Genomic DNA, 22,570 nt, shown 5'->3' with positions numbered 1-22,570 from the left:
TGCTGATTGGGATTGATCACTAGCCAATATATTAGCAAATATCGCCGTGAGCGCTTATTAGAGCAGGGCGCTTATTACGTCGGAAACGGTAGTATGTATCAGTGATGTATAGGGTACCGTATGTCTTGTGGAGGCATGTAATTAATAATGTTTTTTTTTTGTTTAACGCAACACTCATCAATGTGCAAGCTACATGACAGCGCTCTGTAAATAATGCAGTCTGGACCAGGCAATCCAGTGATTGACATGAGCATCAATCTAAGCAATTGGCATGCAATGACATGCATCAACCAGATCCCATTAGCCACCTTTGACAACAAGCATGGGTTGCTTAGGACCTACTCCAACCCGGATTTTCATAATCTGTGAGGAACAGTGGCCTGGGAGTTTGGTAAGTGGCAGAATTACTTTTACCTATATTTTGGAACAAATTACTTTCTTTGAAACAAAATTTATTGTCAATCTCTAATGTTGTGTGCCACAGATCCCAATTCTACATGTATATCATGATGAATATATTATCAAATAATTTCTGTTAGGCTGATTGTTTGTTTCAAACCAACTCTGGGGTGACTTACAATTACAATAATGGTAGAGTAAAAATAGGGATTTGATAGAGATGGTGTACAAAGATCCTCATGACAGATTTCACAATAAACTAGAAGTCAGCCTGTGTCAGTCACTTCCTCCATGTCTGACTTGATAGTCAGGGGATTGCCCTTACACGAGTAATTAACCCTAATCATGCTAACATTGCCATGAATTCAGATATCTGTGCGAACTTGACAAACAGTTCAAATAAATAACACAAAAATGTACGTAGAATATTCTTTTGAAAAAGTGAAAATTAAGCGGTCATAACTTGCCTACATGAACACAGAACTGAAACTGAAGATGTCTTTCACTACACATGCTACATGATCTGTCAATCCTGACGATGCAACAAACATACAGCCATTGACTAGGGCACCTGTACTAAACACATGGATACAATCCTCCAGTCATGCTCATGTCATGCTATATGCCATGCAGGCGTCATGCAGCATCCCAGAACCAAAGCCACAGCAAGGGCTACACTGGCGTCTATATGTCTACCTTAGCCAACAAGTCGTAATACTCTCGCTCAGTTTGAGCAAGACGTTCTACCTCCTCCTCCCTACTACCGAAGTACAGCGGGGGTACTGTTGCCGGCCCCCGCCATGTCTGGCTACCCCGGGGACTGCTAGACTGTCAGGGACAAGACAAACAACAGTCAATGTTCATTCTGAGCACTTTTGAAAATGATAATTCATTAAGAATGTATTTCAAAACTTTAGGCTGTTTTTTGAACACTTAAATACTTGCTGGGTTTAGAATTATCTGTACATCTTGAGTTCATGTCAAACTGGTAAACACTGAAAAACTGGTTACTGATATGATGCTGAACTCAACTTCAATAATAATCCAAAGGGAGTTAAGGAATGTTCTTCTGCAACATATTTAGAGTTATACCACTTTCCATCTGTATCATCATTATAACAGCTTCATCCTTTACATGTTGAGACGTAGTTCACAGGAGGGATTATTAACCTGCTTGTTCTGGGTCTTGAGATTTTCAATTTCATTAAACTTTTGCAGGTACTTGCTGCTCCACTTGTATTTGTTAAGATCGAGTCCCACAGAGGAGTCGGACGGTTCGCGCCAGAGTCTACGGTTAGAGCGGGGCGGCTACAACAAGCAGTGAGACGCTGCATCGTACACTATCTACATCACACAATGCATTGTGGAGACAATGTGCTTTAAATAAATGTGATACAAAGAATTTGTGATAAGGAATGAAGGATAATGCAAGTGCTATATACTGACACTGTGCATGTAGAGAATCTGGTCTTCATCATAGAAAGACTGGTGACATCGTGAAGCTAGTGGGTGATGCAGTGAATGTACAAAGAGTTGATGGAATCTTAATTATAATATTGTTCAGTTGACTCCTCAATAACACCTGACATCTCAACAGCAAAATAACAGCCAATCAGAAAAAATGTTTTTTTGGGTTTTTTTTCAAGAATTATCATGATTTTTTATTTTTGTAATTCCTTAAGCATCTGTCATCCTAACCTGTTGTGCTAGCCGTTCATTGTAGTCCCTGTGCCTTTCAGCTTGGTACTTAAGCTTAGTGGTCTCATACTGGCCTAGAGGTAAACCCCTCTCATATGAGGGTTCCCTCCACGTGTGTGGTCCATCATCTCTCTGAGCAGATAGACAAACGTGCAAACAGATGTGCAAGCTTAACTGAACACATTACTCAATTCACTGTTAACATTAACTTTCCTAACAAATAAAAAATAATAGACCTAATTTGTTCACAATTAACACTGTAGCCGATGTAAAACCAACTAACCAGGGATATAACCATCAATATTTATAAGAAACATCGAAATGGGAATACAGTGATTGTTTTGACATTAAACTACTTGACTCCCAGGAGAAATTACACATTAATTCTAATTCTAACATTTGAAAATTATTTTTACCACAATTAATAAAAGATGCATTCATTGGCCAGAGACAACATTCAAAATTACCATGAATACAGATAAATAAAATTCCCATACTATATCATGTACATGAAACCAGAAACCCTTCGACTAGATGAACTAATAACTGTCAGTGTAAGAAGAGAGGCAGTAGTTCGGAGGGATTATCATGGAGAAAATGAAATAACTAAAACCTTTCCAGCCATAGATCTCTCAAAATCTCTGCGTCTCTCTGCCGCAAGTATCTTCTTTTTGTCCTCATACTCTCCGACCTTTAACCCTTCCTCCGAAGATGGCTCACGCCACAGCCGACGGGAAGTGTCCACAGTCTGGGTTTAAGTCATAGCAAGTTAACATCTACTGATGGCAGTGCTGGAGTGAGTATGGTTTAATGCCAATATGAACAACCTATCCTTAAACCTTATCAGTTCCTTTTACAAGAGATGTGGTTCACTGACCTACTTCTCACGGCAAGACTTCTCAATATAACACCCTTAATACTGATCATGACACTTCCCCTACCCAAAGCATGATAAGTTAAAAATATCAACGTAGTTTTTCTCCTGCCATTTCCAAAAAGTACTCTTTCTTGATGCAGGTTTCTTTTTAGTTTCAACAGTCTTTCATTTTTGATTGTGACCCCAAAATATCTGTGTCAATCTAATGATGCAAATAAGATTGATGTAAATTTAACAAGAACACACACACTTCATTAAATTAGCGAGAGAGAACACCATACAAATCTCACGCCAACCCAGCTATTGAGAGAGGCCACTCAGTTAACAGGGTTACATGTATATCAGAAAAAGCTTGTGATTAGTTCGACCCAAAGCAGTCACACTATAGCCCATGTCCTGACAGAATCAAGCCATATAGAATGTACAGCACAAATCAATCTGACTGCACATTTATTTAACTTCACACCTTCTTTAAATAGGCTTGTCTTTTTTCTTCAGCTAACTTTTGCTGAGCTAGGTGTTTCTTTTCCAGCTCACCAACAAAGAGAACACCCCCGTTAGCTGAGGGCTCGCGCCATTCACGGTTTTGGCGTGGCTTTCATTGAAAAAAAAAGAAGTAAACTGCTACTTAAATTATCCCCAAAATCCTCCATTTGCTCATTTTCTAACAATATGTACTAAACCCTGAACATTAATTTAGAATGACCAACCAATTTCTCGCGGGCTCCATTTCACAAATTGATATCAGCATACAGCTATTGTAACTCTCCATACACAGACTAACAATAGCCACATTGCTAAGGTCACCTTTTGGAAGGGGGCCCGGATCTATTAGTCTCAACATGCTTACACATTCCTTATTTCTGATACATCTTCATTTGTTTTTCCTCTCTACCTAATGATATGACAGAAACAATTAATAACTATTTTCACTTCTTACTGATATCAGAACATTTATGTCTTATGTCTTTGAATGTCTTGACTAAGTGATGTAACAATGACCTTTTTACTGATGACTTCATTGTACTCTTGCCTCTTCTCGGCATTAAACCTAGCAGCTTGATCCTGTGTTGCAAATTTGAGCCCCGACTGGTCCGAGTCCTGCCACTGTCTCCTGGAGGAGGGTTGCTGCTGCTGCTGTTGCTGGTGACGATGATGTGCAGACAGTCAGAGAAAACTCCAGCTCATAGTTCTACCACAACTCTGCCCATAGCCACACTTAAGTAACATGTAGATTAACCACAAGGAAAAACTCTTATTATTTTTCAAAATATAACTGAAATTGCAAAGTAGCAGAAAAATTGCATTGTTCATTACGGAAAAGTGGGTAAATTTTGTTTTAAGATGCAGTTAAACAACCGTAGCAATAACCATCCCATTCCCACTTAACATGCTCAATGACAACAATGTCCAGAGTTTCTCATGAAGCGACAACTATTTGTGAGCAACCAGTATCAGGCACAGCAAACCACACAGTGTAAGCACCTTGCTGAGGTTGGCCTGCATGTCCCTCCTCCTCTGATCTGCTAGCTGCTTCTTCTTATTCTCATACTCCCCGATGGGCAGACCAAGCTCTTCGGACGGTTCCCGCCATAGGCGGCGGTTGTGTGCTGTTGGCTGAAGGCAACAAATCTCACTGCTCATAAATCAGACCTTTGGGTCCTGATTGGGAATACAGTTCAGTGTAAAACAACTAACATAACTGTCGTAAACATGAGATGAGTCAATTATTTTATCGTAAAAGTTTAACATGAAATGTCCATAAAAAATTCTTAGTAAAAATTAAAACTTTACTGTTTATAGTAATTATCCTATAATCTTGCAAAAGTCAAACATACCGAGATGTAATGACACAACAGGTGGTGAAATGGGGTTTAATGTCGTATCCAAGATTATTGCACTTATATAGCGACGTGCACGTACTTGTGTGTTTTTGTGTGGCTGCTTGTTCTAGTCTGGACCGATGCCGATTTATAGTGCTAGTTCACGGAGATACCATGCCGCAGTTTAACATGAATATCCCACTAAGACACAGTATACTGACTCCGAGCCGACCAGTCCTTGTTTTAGCCCCTTAATGCCGAGCGCCAGACAGGGTAACAACAAGTACCATCTTTTAACGTCTTTTGATATGACGCGGAGGGGATCAAACCCCGGACCTTCCGCACTCCGGGCGGACGCTCTACCACTAGGCCACGGAGGCGGTCCTAATGACACAACATGAATTACAGTAATGAAACGAAAGCAGAACCAGCTGTCCCCATGTTTCTCTACAGACAGACTGACGATCTACATTCGCATAGAGAGGATTTCCCATTTTAGAGTCAACTTGACAGCTTGTCCATAATACTCATGTATTTTACTGACTAAGCTGAAAAATTCTGACTGTAACGTCAGGTGGCTCATTGCAAATTCAGTACTAAGTGTTATCTATACTTCAGCCAGGTTAACGAATCTTTTACCTGCTGGTATTTGGAGGAAACATCACAATAAAGATGGCCTCTGAATTATTATCATGTAGCATTTGACTTGAAATATTTGCTTTAACTAAACAAGCTGCAAAGGAAGCACACTTTAGATGGAGCACAGACGATATTCTTGACACAACAAAACGGAAGTGTCATGGCCCACACAACAGTTCTGATTGTGTACAGATACATTTTACACATATTGAGCATGTTCAGTACCTCCCTGAAAACAGACAAATATGCAGAAATTCTGTCCGGAATAACACAACTATTTGAATGTAAGCTGGCTTCAATCTTATAAACATCACATACAACATAAGGAGAATCATAATCTGAAAATCACCAACAGCAGGAAAACGAATATATCCTGATAAAAACACAATAAAATATTGTTGATTCTGATCATTTTTGAAACCTCATTTTCAAAGTTATTAGAAAAAAGAAAAAGGAAATATGTACTGTAATTCCTTTTTCACCCATGCATCTATTTTGTTTAACATGGTTTAACAGGCAGTCCGGATTACCGGATTAACACAGTTCCACTTTTAGTAGACACCCACTTTCATCACTGCAAACAAGTATCATGTCAGTAATGGTCAAAGACTCAAAACAAACTTCCTGAACATGAGTAAGACATATTGAAAAGTATGCTGTAAATAGCATAAAATGCAATAAAAAACAACAGTTTCACAATGAATAAAAGAAGCCAACAGTCTCCCAATGTCAACAGCAACAAAGTTGTCAGTCTTAACACTGCAAACAACTGTGTACCTTCTCTTTGAGAGGAATGTACTCTCTGCGCAGTTCATTATAATGAGGGTAGGGGTGACCAGGCTCAGGGGGCCTTCTTGTACTTGCCTCATGCTGGGCGTCGGTCTTGAAGTACCTCCGCCTGGGTCGCACTTCCTTCAGCTGGTGTCACAGTAATTGGTCAGTGGTTGTACTTATCACACTCGGTTATTGTATCAACACTTCTAGTGATACCGTGGTTAGGTGGCCATGACAGGTTAGGTGATGGTATGCAAGGCCATGATATTAATACTTATGGCATGGGTCAAAGCATGGTTAGAATACAGGCCATGTACCCTCCAAAGCTACTCAAACTAATAAACAAAGGCTAACTGTTGCTTTCTAAATCCCAAGATGAGGGCTTTTGTTTTTGCAAAATTAAATTAAAATTATGGACTCTAAAAATGTCAAAAGAAAGAGCATAAAATTGCTTTTTACATACAAAATTTAGTATGCAGATCTGGAAATAGTTATCAGGTTTGATTTGAGAATTAGAAGTACAACATTTGCCTTATGCCTCAAGATGATATCCACATTGTAAGAATCATTATCCGTCTACATCATCAATGCCATATCTCAACCATTCTATCACTAACTGTATCTACAGAACTATCAAGCTGGTATAAGAAATACCTGTATAAAAAACTTTCAACTCTCTACATTGTCTATGAACATGATGAACCAATTCCTAGTCAACAGACCACCTCTATGTCATTATTACATGCATATTTCCACTCTACAGAGCTACATAGTTAGTACATCTACACCTATATCCAAGAGCTACTATCATCCTCTACCCCAGTTTACCTTGGCTAACAATTCATTGTACTCCTCTCTACGCTGGTCATTTAGAGCCTGGCGGTACTTCTCATAGTCACCAATTTTGAAGTAAGCTGGTCGAAATTCTGCTGTGTTCTAAATGAAGAATTTAGCAGCAAAATGAGTTGGTAAGGATACAAGTATAAAATAGAGAGAACACGAACACTTCAATCTGGTGGAACAACAAGTGACAAATGTCCAAACAAAAATGAAAAATTCCATCCAGAATTAGTACTCAAACCATTCGTTCATCAATGCAGTATCTGGACCTTTTGCAAGCAGATACAGAAAAATATGTTAATCTGTTAACATTCACAATGATCAACAAGGCAATAACACAACCACAAGGAGTCAAACATCAAATTATGAAAACCAGGGCAATTATTATTAAACATACAACAAAATCATGACAATTCAAGCACTGATAACACATAATAAATCAAAAACATACATACAAAGACAAAGGTTTCCTTTACTTGAAATATTGTGTAAATGCTGAGAATTGTTTAATTCATTCAGAGATAATTTCATAACATATTACCATACACATATGACCTGATAAGATGATGAATATTCCAAGCTGACAGGGTTCAAATATATTGAGTAATGCTATGACATTGACATATCAACTGTACAAACCCAGAACAATATTCTCAAACTTCATTCACTTCTTACAGTCAGTGAGTGAGAGATGGAGTATGGTTTTACGCCACTTTTAGCAATATTCCAGCCATATCACGGCAGATCACACCAGAAATGGGCTTCACACATTGTACCCATGTCTGGAATCAAACCAGGGTCTTCGACGTGACGAGCGAACGCTTTAACCATTAGGTAACCCGACCGCCCCTTTCTTACAATATAGTTTAAAGCTGATAATCAAAGATCTCAATCTGGCTATTAGTACTTATAATACTTTTTCTCAAGCGAAAACTAAGATGACATAATGCAATTGAAAGGACTTGCTGATCTGCAAAAATGATACTAGTTAGTACAGCATTTCAGTTAATTCATGAAGTGTCAGGGTATTGTGAAGCAGATATTAAAATGCTACAACTTTGATGAAACCCAGGAGGACATACATCACGGGTATGGTGCCAACAAACCAAGAACCATAGTCAGGCGAATTGGGGATTCCAACACACAATAATCATGTTCTTGAGTGCCGAGACACAACTCTCTACAGCGAATTCCAGCACCTAAGATGACAGGGCCACTCGTGCCCCTACAGGGGGTTTACCATATAATGCATAAAGCACAGCAGGGTATATGATTATAACATAGCAGTGGAATAGTAAGGAATCGGTAGCATATGATAATAAAGCTCCACCAATTTAACTACTTGTTTGAAAGATTTGTTTTTCTCAAATTGCAATAATCATTACACCAGCAACAACAGTCAGTATTTCCTGGCTGGGGTTGTTAACAAATGTCCAAGGGAGACTACTCCAATCAAACATTTAACATAGCAGCTTTGGTATCACTTTTGTTGACTTTGTCACATTAACCAATCATGCAAACCAATCCGAAGACGTCTTACAAAGTACACTAGTCCTCATTATGTCTTCAACAAGTAATTCTACTTAGAGGTTTCCACAATAACATCTGGAAACAGACTTGAAACTTTGAAGTGAAATAAGTACAAAGAATGTTAGAATTGTCAGCAGTGGTCAGATACGTAGATTACCGATCTCTGAACTGTTGACATTGTTGGTCATTTGCTCCCGCCACCCCACTACCAGGTCTATCTTTAGGCATTACACAATTACCGAAAATCTGAAAACAAGTAGCTAAATTGGTCTGCTTCAACCCATTCACTGATTCAGAGACTTTCAGATGTGATAATATTCATTTTTCTCTCAACTATTATCAACTACAGAGGCATAAAGGTACTAAAGGTTCAGTAAAACTATAAAGCTTCGTAATTCCTATCGTCAATATTTCAAAGTTGACAGTGTTTTTTGCAGAGACAGAACAACAAACAGGAAATGTTTGTGATGATCTTACATGACCTAAAACCATCAATAATACTAATACAAAATTATTATTAACTAGTGAGTGTAGTCAATCATCAGTGACAATAGCATGAAATTGTCATTAAAAACAAATACCAAGTGAACCAAGCATGCACCGAAACCGACAAATCCCCATGTGAGAGCAACTTTGAGAGCAACAACCACACCTATTTCTACCATCACCCCATAAATGATAAACACGAAAGCATAACGACCATATCAGCCCTTTCTGCCAGGCATGCACCCCGTAAGCGCCAACAGTCTACATGTTAGACAACTACCCATGATGGTGTTAGTTGGTGTGAAGCAGGGAGGAGCATGTGGGTGGATCATATACCTCGGGTGGATTTCCCTGATGTCGTCTCCACACCTCTTCCTGGAGTGTTTTCTCTTGATCTGCTTCTCGTATTGTCTCCTCATCTAACTTCCTACGTAACTGTTCTTCACGGCGCCCAATATCCGCAAGAACTTCCAACTGTGAGGCTTTAACTTTCTAGAAGAGATTCATGCTGATAATAAGAATTGTGTTGACAGTTTTCGTTTCCCTTCTAAGAATTTCAACTCTTTGAATCAACAAGAGAATCTATTTTGGAAAGTTTCAGGGAAAATTTCACACCAACTGACCAAGCCAACAACATGCCCAGGAAAACGTCATCTCCATTTTCTGAAAGCTATGGTATTCTAATCTACACATGTTTATTGACCCTCTGCACTATCGACTCTATAATAACATCTGTTTAAGAGAAGCTCCCCACCATCACTGGCTATGTGGTACTTCAATCCTGAATAGTGTACACTGATGAAACATCTGTACCATCATCAAAGTGATCAAAGTGCTATGAATATTATATAGTCAGGTTTGTCAATTCATAGCAGTTAAAACATTTATAACAGTAATGAATGGTAACAGTGCTAAAATCACTATTTGAAACATTTCAGCTCCAGCTGCGTTCACTGCAACTCTGAACAGTTTTTCAGTTTGATCACTGCATGGCACAGAATGTTGGAGAAAAGCCCAAAGAGGAACAGATTATTTGCCACTTTGATGAAACCCACTAGCCTTGGCCCAGTGCTAAGGAACCAAGGATCATAATCTGTGCATATGTGGGATTCAAACAGGCAGATCCATTTTCTAAAATATCTACATGACTGATGAATATTTTCTAAAATGACAGTTACTACGGTTAAATGATGAAGATATGAAAATGCTCAACTCGACATAATTTACAAACAAACAAAATATTTGTAAACACAACTAACAATGAGATTATTGTTTTGTTAACTGAACAAGTTCATTCTGCACCTACAGCCATGACAGCATGTACAGAGTCCCTGCCCAACATGGAGACATAGTATCTTGGTATACCGGTAACTGGTTCAATGCTTGCATTAATTAGTCATAAGAAAATACAAAATGGTTAAAAAATACACAAACAAAAGAACAACAGCAATGTGACATGTAAATAAAACATGTATTACAATAAAGTAGCAACATTATTAGTAAAACTTCAAGAAACAAATTTGAATATCCTGTAAAAATTTATATCATTACTTGTAATACAGTCACCGTCTTGTATTAACCCATACAAGTAGGTCGGCCGGACAGGTCGGCATGAAATCGTGCCATCATAATGTTTCATATGATGACATCATCTGCATGTCCCGTCATTACTGGCCTGTTCACATATTGTGTTAAATGCTGAACCCACTGGCGGTCACAAGGCAGATTTGATATTGTCACACAAATATGTCACGGCAGCTAGGTCTCGGCATTTGTGATTACATAATAAATTTGAATCTGGTAGGAATCTGCTCTTTTCAGAGCTTAACTCCTGAACTCTCAGTGCACCACATCATAAAAACAGGCACATCAATCTTTTCACCAAACATCCTGTCATAAAGTATCATCGTATCGTGGTCACAAGAAAACAGTGAACATGACCTCAAAGGTCAGCCAATTACAAACATTCTAAATGCAACATGTGCAAATCGTGTTACAAACATAAAGCCAATATGTGATACTATCGCTGTTTCCTGAATGTTAACATTTCAATCAGTGAAAAATAATGAATGACACTATGACAGCGGTGTGTAAATGGACCAGGCAATCCAGTGACTGACATCATGCGCATCGATCAACATAATTGGGATACGATGACACAACAAAAGTCAGCATGCCTGACTAGCCAATCCAGCTAGTCACCTCTTACAAGCATGTGTCACTGAAGATCAATTCTTCACAGAGTCTTTTCAAAATCAGTTGCCAGTTTACGTTTACAATGGTGCACATCTTCTTGAATATGAATGTTTGAAAAGATAGAATAATGAAGTTGCATCTGATATGAATTCAATCAGGTCCTGATGGGGTATACTGTTGTGTGTAAAACAACTAAAGAAACAGTCGTAAACATCAAATGAGTCAATCTTATTTATCATAAAAGATTAATGTTAAACTTCCCTAAATAAACTGCCCAGCATCAATGAAAATGTTACTGTTTATCATAATTGTGCTAAAATAGAATTCTAGATCTATCGACACAACAAAACCAGTCAGTGTTTGGTATTTGGAAATACAGTAATAAAACAAAAGCAGAACCAGCTGTCCCCATGTTTCCCTACAGACAGACTGATGATCCACATTTGCATAGAGAGGATTTCCCAGGTTAGATTCAACTTGACAGCCTGTCTTCTTTTTTCTCTTCTTTTATTTAGGACTAAGCAGTCATCAGGAGATGACATGTGACTTGTGCCCCCCCCCCCCCATCAAGAACCTCATTTAAGTCTCAAATATGTGATGTGCAATGGCTACAAATTCCAACATTAGAAGTTACAACATTAAGAGTTAACATACAAGAATAAATATTAACATAACAATGTCAAGAAACGTTAACATGGTTAAAGCAACATGTAACATTGAAAACCCGCAGACAATGTCCACGGACTGTTATCACAATGACTTAGGTGAACATTCTGCTACCTCCACCCATGTGAAAGAACAAAGTGCCAAATGCTTGTACTACCTGTATGCCGTGACCATAATCTTCATATTGCATACTGAGATCAATGTGATTGGAGGAATCATATTCTGGCCCAATAATGCTCTCAGGGAAAACAGTTTCCTTTTGATCTGATAAGTCGGAAGGGAGAGCAACTTTTCCAGCAAGTCCCAGCTGTAGAAGGGTTAATCTGTCATTTTCTTCTTTTTGCTGGATCATAAACAGGAAACAACTTCACTAAAACATGGCTGTTTTCTGTACACAGGCATATATACTCAAATATAACATAGCTACGAGATAAATCGCAAAGTATGATGCAGAACAAAGCGTGGTTTACTTCATGATAAAACATTGATCTATCGTGATGTCATTTCTGGAGGTTATGATGTCATAAATTGGACGCCGTTTTTTTAGAGGAAAGTGTCTAGTAAGTTGGTCCCCGTAGTTGTCGCTGAACTACACAGATAAACGCGGAGGCCGAACAATCGCATCCAAAAGTGGGAGAGATATGACACTTGGTATTGGGAGAAAGTTACAGATAATTGACTTGAGGTTTGTGAGAATATGCGGGAAATAGACTTGTCTGACATTTCCAAGGTCAGATTCTATTCAGGGTCTCATCATTATTAAAATTTAGGTAAATATTTTTAAAGCTTGTACATGTTATGAACATCCATAAAGAGGCTGCACATAATGTTGATATCTCATATAAGAGTCGTTGTTTATCGTACACTAAAACACTGCAACACTCATGGTTTATTCTCCTTGCAGTGTCGTTTATTTCAAGTTACCTGCGCACTGATATCATGGGGCACACAAAGAATGGGCTACCCAAAATGTAGTTCTGCAAGGAATTAAACTCAGTCCTGCAGTGTGATGAGCTAGCACTCTAATCAAGAGCATGACCAGATTATCTTACCCTAAGCGTAAACTTGGCTTTTTATTACAAATCAAATTAATTAAGTTAAAAAAAAAAAAAGTGAAAAAAATATATAAACTGGAAAAACTAACTCAAGTTTCAAAACCAAATCATTTTCTTCTTCAATAACACTTTCAGTATTGTATAAAAGGAACTTATTTTTCATACTGCACTACACAACAGTTCTTATAGTGTTGATATTCATAATTAAATTCTTACGAAATGATTATAAGATAACCTTTTATTAATTTGATTATATCTTTTACAAGATGTGTGAGTCTAATCAATAGTCAGGCATGTACCTGTGTTAACATTTCCCTGTACTGGCGCTGGATGTCATGCTGTAGTTTACGTTTAGTGCTCTCGTACTGGCCTACAGGCAAACCCATGCCATCCACTGGTGTTAACGGTTTCCTCCGGGGAGACAACTCTTGCTGTTGTACACAAGTCAATACATGCATGTTTAAGGTCCTTCAACGGTTCACTACAACACAAGGATTTACTACCGACCTTGGCCAGAGATAATGTGCCACAGAGTTTGATGACAACAAATGCTTTATGCAGCACATGTATCTTCAAACTTCACAAATACTTATTTTAAAGATCAAATAAAGTGTTTCATAATCAAGATAAAAGCTAACTTAACATAAATTACTCAAACTGATAAAAAACTGTACACATTTTTTAATGCAATGTTCCATGATGAACAGAATCATTTGATATTGCAATTAAATGTTCATAAATATATGCAGCCAAAAAGTATGAAAACATAACTATCGTCAAAAAATTATAATTATGAAATCGTTACAACCATCATGACCATGACAACAGCAATATTTCAAAGAATCCCATTTCCAACAATGGCCTATGGTACAAGGGGACACAGACAGGACACAGACCAGACACAGCTGACCTTGGCTAAATATTCTCTATAATCTCTCTGTAACTCCATCCTTAATCTTTTCTTTCGTTGCCAGTTTTTCTTTTCATGGTCAAATGGATATATCTTAGGGTTCGAGAAGGTCTTTTCCCGTCCTACTCCCAATGGTAACACTTGCTGTCAAGGTGTAAATTCACATTGTATCAATATATTAAATGTATTAGTAGTAATAACATATACATATGATATATATACTACTTTCAAAATATACATTATCTTAGTTGTTGTTAATCATTATCATGATTATGAGACATCTTAATTTTACAGGTCAATTATCAGTAGTCAGTGTCAAGAATCAACACTGCTAGAGTGAGTGAGGGAGTATGGTTTTACGCTGCTTTTAGCAATATACCAGCAATATCACGGTGGGGGACACCAGAAATGAGCTTCACACATTGTATAACACTGCTAGACATGGCAGAATTCAATGAAAATAATTTAATAGCATCATCATAATCCTTAATTCCTAAAAAAAAACAAAGATACAAAAACGAAACACATTTTTAAGATTTCAGTCAAATGAAAGGAAGGCTGAAAGGTAGTACATGTATAAGGTTCACTTGTCATCAACTCACTGATTTCAAAGCAACACAACAAATCTGCCCGGTCAATCATTCATGATTTATTGATTATTCACACAAATTACTTTTTTAGTGTGAATTAATTCATATTTAGGTTCTGATTCATATCCATGTTACCTTTGTGAAGAAAATATATTAAGATTACATGTACTTCAATAAACTGACGGTATATCAAGCAAGGTTTAGTACTTTAGCTATTTCTGTTCCATCCAGACCATTTACCTTGGCCAGTGGTTCATTGTAAGCCTGTAGACTGCACTGTCCCTGTAAAACCAGGTTGTTCATAATCAAACTGTTTATTGATCAGGACTGTGTAAATCAGCTCGTGATGGATTGTTTTGTTCCCTTGATGATGTGCTGCTATAGATTATGATATTCAGCAGGACAAAGTGAGGTCCCATGATTCCCATGAAGCCCCCTGATTCTTAAGTAGAATATTCCCATCATGATGATTATAAAGACATCAAGACAAGCTGATTCGTACAGGGGGTAGATAGGTTACAAGATTGACTTGCTTATACATGTATACTTAGAAACAAAAACAAAACAGAAGGTTATTTAATGACTTTGTTTTTTTTCTCCCTGTTGAGTATATTAATAATATACAGGTGTAAAAACTTCAAGGTCTGCTAACGAGAGTCTAAATAACTCTTATCCTCCTGAACAAATCTTTTCAGAAATTGCTGAAAAAACATTCATAAAATTTCATCCTTCTCATTTCGACCATTGACCTTACTTTTTTTGTAAAACAATCTGGAAACAAGCGATTAAAACATATAAGGTCTTTCATAGACATGCAGAAATTGGTAAAACAAGCACACAGGAGTATTTCTTAATCATGTTAACAATGGTTAATGAGGACAGTTTTGTAATCTCTTTTCAAAGTTACTTCTTGCCCTTCAAGGAACATCAAAAGGACTACCTAGACCTGAAACATGGTCATAATGAATAGTAATAATAGTTACACTTGTACAGCACATCTTCAACACAGCATGCTCAGCACGCCTCACCATGTGCAGTGCTGGTGATTACAACCTGCCAGACTGCCAAACTGGAATACTACATGTGTGTATGTGACAGAGGAATATCATCCTTACTACATCAAGGAATGTCAGTTTAACGTGGGAGTAAAGCCCCCAAGTGATGCAGATCTTACTACTTTGGCGAAACCCATCAGCACGGGCATGGTGCTGACAAACCTAGGCACAACTGGGGCTAACCAAGATTCGAAACCACAATCATAGGTTTCTGGTGTGAACAAGGGACTCACAGTGAATTGCAGCACGTTTTCCGACTGGGTCACCTGTGCTCCCGGCATCATAGAGAAAATGACATGTGGTTTCAAATTCACATGTGCATCACCATCTTATCAATAAATTCCTGCATATGGACAAAGTAGGTTTAGATACAAGAAAGCTCTTTTTCACAGAGATTCAGTTTCATATCGAAACATCTTGCCTGTTCATCTATACAGCAACACCAGTTTACAACGCAAGCAGTAAATTCAGCAAGTGCAGAAGAACAATTTAGGGTGCAGAACGATGACAATGTATGCATGACACATGGCACAAAATACCAAAATATAAGAACTCCAAACCAACCAGACAGACACATGAACAAACATTGTACCTGGGGAGGAGAATCTTGATGCTCCGCCTGCCTCGGGGGAGCATGTTCACGTACACGTGCAGGGGCTGGGGCCTCAGTGTCCGATTCCCGTACATGCTGACGCGTCATGGGGGTAAAGGGTGTTACAGGGATGCGCTGTTGTGGGCGTGGTTTCTATAGGTGAGAGTGAGAGCACTGTGCGTCACAATGTGCAGCAATCTAAATCTGTTGTGTCACACAAATAATGTGCAGTCACGCAGGTGATGGTAGAGTAATCACTTCCATTTGAAAATCCATAGACTGAATGTTTAATCCAAAACGTCTTGCTTCAAATTCGTATTTCTTATAAACAGTATCTTACACATTTAAATGTGAATCAGGTAAACTTTACCGATATGAATCGTTTATAAAGGTCAAAACGGTTAAGGTAGAACGTCACGAACACAAAACACACATCCACAAGATGAATTAGTTCACAGCATCACGAACACGCAGCTTCGTCCAAGCAAACAGTTATGTAACAAACAGCACATAATCTCAAAGCATAACAGTAAAATGTCTGTCCTATGAAATACTCATCACGTCATATTATGTTAATGTCACCACGATACATTTCAAAGCACTAAACAAATCAACATTTGCCAACACCTTCATGTCAATAAAGGAGAATACTGCATTTCAGGCAACAGAGCATTGTCAACACTGACTGGAGTGTCCCAGTACAAAGGTACCAGCCGAGCGCCGAGACGTTTCTGTCTGACATTGATGACAATGATGAGGGATGATTGATTGATGGAATCAATGAGGTTTCCAGGCAAATGCCTTCCACAACAGCAATACATAGACATGTGTCTAGGCTGGGCTGTCATACAGGGGCACAACTGCATGGCAATGATAGGGATGACAATGGTTGCTATTAGCTCAGATAAGGTGGTGGGTATTGCCAAGTAATTGATTCACGGTTAATTGCATGTGGCGCAATTTGTGTCATTTAAGTGCATTTATGATATCACTTGTGACACAACCATGATAATCTGATCATTGTTTCCAAAAGTAAGTACAATTCGCTTTATCAACTTATTCCACACTAGAGTGCTACCAACATTACAGTTTAATCAGTGCAAAGCCAGTCATTGACATTAAAATTACCAAATTTGAAATACATCTATATGACATTCTGGATGATAATCACTAAATCAGTCAATATTGTCAATGCCCAAGAAAAACATCTGAAACCTGATGTTACGCTACTGTAGCCATGATTAGCAGCAAATGTTTTTTGCAAATTGTGATTAAATACAGTAACAATGTGCAACTTTGGTCACATATCGTTTGGTCAAGGAAGGTCAGCAACTAATCATAACAATCCCCAAAATAAAGATAACAATCTCCTTATACAGTTGTAATAAAAGACAACTCAGCAAACTTGTTAATGTATAGCACCCACACTGAAGACATATCCGTATTGTTATCATTGGAATGTGTGTGAACAGGACAGGTGCAAGAAGGTTTTCAATTAAATTAAGGCTCTTACTATTATCTTACATATACACACTGACTGAAACCCTGGCTCTGACCAAGATTAACAATATGTCTGTCCCATTGAATACTTCTATATAAAGAAGCAATTATTAGTAAAGGTAATTACCATCAGCCTTAGTGGGGGGTAATCGGGATCCATAAACTCGGATTCTTTTGCCAGTTATATCATGTATATGTAATATTTCTTTTCATGTATTCAAATATCAAAGACCTGATGTCCCTTTAACATGGTGAAGTAATGTGGATCAACACTGGAGCAAACAGATGTAGAATTGACTGGGGAGGCAAATTCAGAGGTAGAAATAACCCAAAACATTTATTTGACAGAATAGTGATATGACGATAACAGCTAATGGTACGCAAACTCAACTAGCCCTCAGCAATCTTTTAACATGAGACAAATGACTCCCTGTAACAGCCTAGTGCAAATTTCAAACCCTGGAAATCTAAAAGATCTCCTATTTCATAAATAGTTAATGCAGCACTACTGTTCTTGTAATTTAGAAATGTACCGGTTAAGTAGAGAATAAATTATTAACATTAGAAAACAGCCTATAAGGACAATCCCCAGGCTAGCCTGGATGCCACATCAGCTCTGATGCTGGTGATAGGCTGGGACACTGCCTGGAGTGGTCACAAGCCAGTCAGGGATATTTACAGGCAGTGTTCATTCTCTTCATTGTGGCTTCATTCCAGGGTTCTGATCAGTTATCAATGATAAAAAAACCTACTCTGATTAATCTATTTGTCATTGTGATATTTAAACATGTTTGAATCAACACGATGTGTTTTACTTTTCCATCCAATAAACCTTAACAGTGATCATGGTGATTGGTATTCATTAAATTGCACCTATATAATGTAAAGGCATTTTGCAGAGTAGATAAAATCATTACGTGTATGTGTAGAAGAAAACAAACCTACACTTTTTTTGTGCAATGTCTGTTGAATGAGTGGTTATCATTAGAACTGGCCATTTTGTGAGTGACAGACCGAATGCCACCACAGCCCATGACGTCAGTAATGTTAATGTGCGCAATCTGAAAACTTAAGTGAGTGAGTGAGTTGGGTTTAACGCCACTTTTAACAGTATTCCAGTTATATCGCGGCGTGTCAGCTTAATGTGGGAGGAAAGCCCGAAGTGATGCAGGTCTCAGACGTTTACCACTTCGGTGAAACCCACGAGCACATGTATGGTGCTGACAAACCTAGAAACATATTCGGGGCGAATCAGGATTTGAACCCACAATCATAGGTTTCTGGCGTGCCCAAGGGACGCAACTCTGCACAGCGAATCGCGGCGCCTTAGACGACTTGGCCACCCGTGCCCCCTGAAAACTTAAGATCCAGAACATCTTAACCAAGATTGATCTGTGGAAACATGAGTGTTGCTGGTAATTGTAGTGGAGGAGAAACAACAGGTATACATCAGCTGTTAGAATGGACATCACAGAACACGTAGTACACATTTTAGTCATGGAGACGGATAGAAGGTCAGTTGAGGAAAGGTTTGGTTTCAAGATGACACACAACCAAGATGAGCGAGGAAGACAGACATCCACCAGAAAATACCTTCTGAATCATTTCATTATATTCTCGATTTCTTTCGGCCTGCATTTGGCGCTTCTTGAGTTCCGCATCATCCCCTCCAATCGGCAGCCCAGTGCAGCCCCCAGACACGGGTCTACGTTGTGTCTACAGGCAGGAGATCATCATGCAATCATCATGCAATCAACATGCAAATGATGGGACCACACACGAATACCATTAAGAAAAAGGGAAATCAATTGGGAAATAATGACATTAAGTCTGAGAAACAAGACTGAAACAGCAGTGTTCAAAATTAAAGGTGCCCTTGTCTCAACTCTAATATTGCCTACTGTCATACCTATATGTCAGAATGATGAGATCTGATTGGTCCATGTGATCTTGATAAAATACAATGTATCCCGCCTATGAGGTAAATAAATTTCTCAGCGGTACTTGGGGTACATGGCTCGTGGTATAAAACATAACGAAGGATGCATAAAACCCCACGTACCCCTCATGAACCTGCTGCAACTCATAATGTAATATGTTAAAAGTTTAAAATATATGCGGTGCCTCAAGGATTCCAAGACAACCCCTTAATTGTGAACACTGAATTGTTTTGAGAAATAAGAAAACAAAATACTATGAACATGATGAATGTGTAAGAATGAATATTATGAACATAAAATGAACATGTTGAACATTGTTAATAAATAGCGTAATGCACTGAGAGCAGTGTTTGAAATAATTTTACTCCCCAACAAGACATTCGGGCAGGTGACCCATCAATATTGCCTGCCCATCTTCAAAGTTACCTGCCTGCATTCAGACATTATATATATTGAAAAATCACAAAAAATAAGAGACACATCTCATCTTGATTCAGTTGAAATAAAGCAAACTATTACTTGAGAATCTACGAGGAGTTAAAATAAAACTGAGAATGTAAGTTGGCTTAAAATTAGCTGCCAGAGAGTCAGGCAGGTGGAGAAAATTTCATGCAGCCTGACAGAAAAGTTATCTGCCACGGGCAGGCAGTTATTTCGGACCCAGGGTATATCTACTTGGGTCACGGTGACATTGGTGGTAAACGCATAGGTTAGCTGTCATAAAGATAGTGATCCATGGATTCAAGAATGTATCATGATATAGAGCATAAAAATTAAATAACTAAAACAACCAAAATACACTCAAAATTATTCAAATCACAAAACAGATAATATATCACAAAAACATATACATGTACATGATACAAACTAAAAAATTGAGAATTTTTTGCACGGATGGATATTGTGCAAGTGCCATATTAAGTAAACAAATAATATTAATCGGCAATAAAAACGTTTAGTTTTCTGTTGTCTAGTTTAGACAATAGAAAACACAAAGCTACCTTGTTCAGCATGTTTCAAGTAGAATACATTCAATATGATCATTAACATCACCCAAATAACAAATCTTAGCAGCCAGGAGAAAAGTCATTTATACATGTTATACAGTAACCATGATAACAGACACATGACACAATTTGTACATAGTTCTCTCAACAAATTAACTGAATATGACAAACTAAATACATTGGTAGAATGATCAAAGTACTTAGTAATAGGCTATGTGATATATCTTCAACAAGTTGCAAATACTTCTAAGGTGACAATACCCATACATCTTGTAAATAGGTCAATGATCAAAGTAAATATAGACCTCTAACCTCAGGACAGCAAGATTTGCAACGGAGATACATTAACAGAGCTAAGTACTTGGCACATGGCCATTATTATTAGGAAAATAATGGACATTATCACATGAATAAGCTGCACACATAGAGAAATACAAGCATAAAGCCGCCATCAACAAGAAGGTCGTAGCATTTGTCATGCTTGTTGCACAGACAGTTACGTATGTGTCATTGTGGCCAGCAATCACAATACCATGATATAGACACAGCTGTCAGCCAGGGATTTATCTGGGATTCAAAAACAAATTGGGAAAAACTAAATTGGAAAAACATCATTAGTTAGTTCAATTTTTTTTTCTACATTTTGATAATGCATTAAATGCTATTATGTAAAACTATGCATTAAAGCCTCTTCGTCTTTATTTTACTGATATTTGCTGCAGACATGGGTTCGATTATCGGCCTCTCAGAGCTTCAGTTAAGTTGCATCTTTGCGTAAAATACCTCCCAAAACTATTCAAAACCCAATTACTTTCAATTAACTTGCATACAGATATGCATGCATTAATGGAAAATTGTTTGAAAACAGCACGCATACATACCCAATGAAGCTTTTTCAGCATGCATACAACAGAGTTAATATCCAAAACACAATTACTGGCCAATTTACTTTCCGAGCCAAGCCTATATAAGAGTGAGTGAGTATGGTTTTACGCCACTTTTAGCAATATTCCAGCAATATCATGGCAGGGGACTCCAGAAATGGGCTTCACTCATTGTAACCATGTCAGGAATCGAACCTGGGTCTTCGGCTTGACGAGCGAACGCTTTAACCACTAGGCTACCCGACTGCCCCTCAGCCTATATAAGAACCGTTATACACATTTCATTTATTATTTTTTAAAATCTCAAAATGCTTACTCATTTGGGGAAAAAAATCAATAGAGTGATGAATAGATTATTGAAAAAATATTGGTTGCCCAATGAAAGATGGAATAACCCATTAAAATAGAAACCTTCGAGTAAAAACTCAATTGCTAAAAAATATCTGGAGCTCTGGCCTCTGAGCAGGTCAAGATAAATCCCCTGTCAGCATTACCTGTAAACATGGCTTCCATGACAATAGGTAAAAGGTATTCAAATCATCTTATTATGCATGCTGGGGATTCATCGTGTTCATAATCAGTGATAATACATATCAGTATTATCCATCAATTCTATCCTACTCAAGTAAAGAAGTGAAACCTTTTAGCAGTAAATCACAGTTATATCCTACATTGCTAGCAGGGCCACAGAGAAATAGATTGACATATTGAACTAGTCATGCTAGTGGGAAATATAACCTTGGTTCTACTCTAGGCACGACCTGTGAATACAATGAATACCCCTGGTTACTTCCTCACCCCATTTGATCCCAACCATGACTGTTTGAAGTCTCAAAGAATGGTTGCATACACCATTTAACTTATGCAAATATAAGCATGAGAAGTAAACAACATGAATTCTTATCAACAATGATCAGTGTTCTTTATCAAATCTATCAGTTGAATTTTGTCACAATTTGACATGCAACATGACATCCTTAGGATTTATGATAATGATCACATTGTTCATGCCCATGACATAAACATGATAGTAAAAGTACAGATTTGTTTTATACATTATATTTCCAATACACTTTATTTTATTGTTTAATGTCAAGACAGCCACTACT

General features: G+C 37.9%; 1 protein-coding gene across 2 annotated transcripts in view; it reads right to left on the bottom strand.

Annotated features, from left to right (window-relative positions):
• The window catches only part of LOC139480442 (centrosome and spindle pole-associated protein 1-like), a 96,277-nt gene that overhangs the window by 69,338 nt on the left and 4,369 nt on the right, over window positions 1-22,570 (bottom strand). The window contains exons 4-16 of one of the 2 annotated variants that reach the window (XM_071263518.1): window positions 19,224-19,346; window positions 16,131-16,283; window positions 13,283-13,414; window positions 12,086-12,271; window positions 9,403-9,558; window positions 7,039-7,146; window positions 6,301-6,354; window positions 4,460-4,591; window positions 3,977-4,117; window positions 2,711-2,845; window positions 2,098-2,229; window positions 1,570-1,707; window positions 1,096-1,227 (exon numbers count right to left, since the gene is read on the bottom strand). In XM_071263518.1, the coding sequence (XP_071119619.1) occupies window positions 1,096-1,227; window positions 1,570-1,707; window positions 2,098-2,229; window positions 2,711-2,845; window positions 3,977-4,117; window positions 4,460-4,591; window positions 6,301-6,354; window positions 7,039-7,146; window positions 9,403-9,558; window positions 12,086-12,271; window positions 13,283-13,414; window positions 16,131-16,283; window positions 19,224-19,346 (1,722 nt within the window). The remainder of the gene's footprint in view (window positions 1-1,095; window positions 1,228-1,569; window positions 1,708-2,097; window positions 2,230-2,710; window positions 2,846-3,976; window positions 4,118-4,459; window positions 4,592-6,300; window positions 6,355-7,038; window positions 7,147-9,402; window positions 9,559-12,085; window positions 12,272-13,282; window positions 13,415-16,130; window positions 16,284-19,223; window positions 19,347-22,570) is intronic. The other variant, XM_071263517.1, reaches the window with a different exon arrangement.

The sequence above is a fragment of the Haliotis cracherodii genome, unplaced genomic scaffold (genome assembly GCF_022045235.1).
Source record: "Haliotis cracherodii isolate W230 unplaced genomic scaffold, xgHalCrac1.p SCAF_4, whole genome shotgun sequence".
Lineage (NCBI taxonomy): Eukaryota > Metazoa > Mollusca > Gastropoda > Lepetellida > Haliotidae > Haliotis > Haliotis cracherodii.
This window is presented reverse-complemented; position numbering and strand designations above follow the sequence as displayed.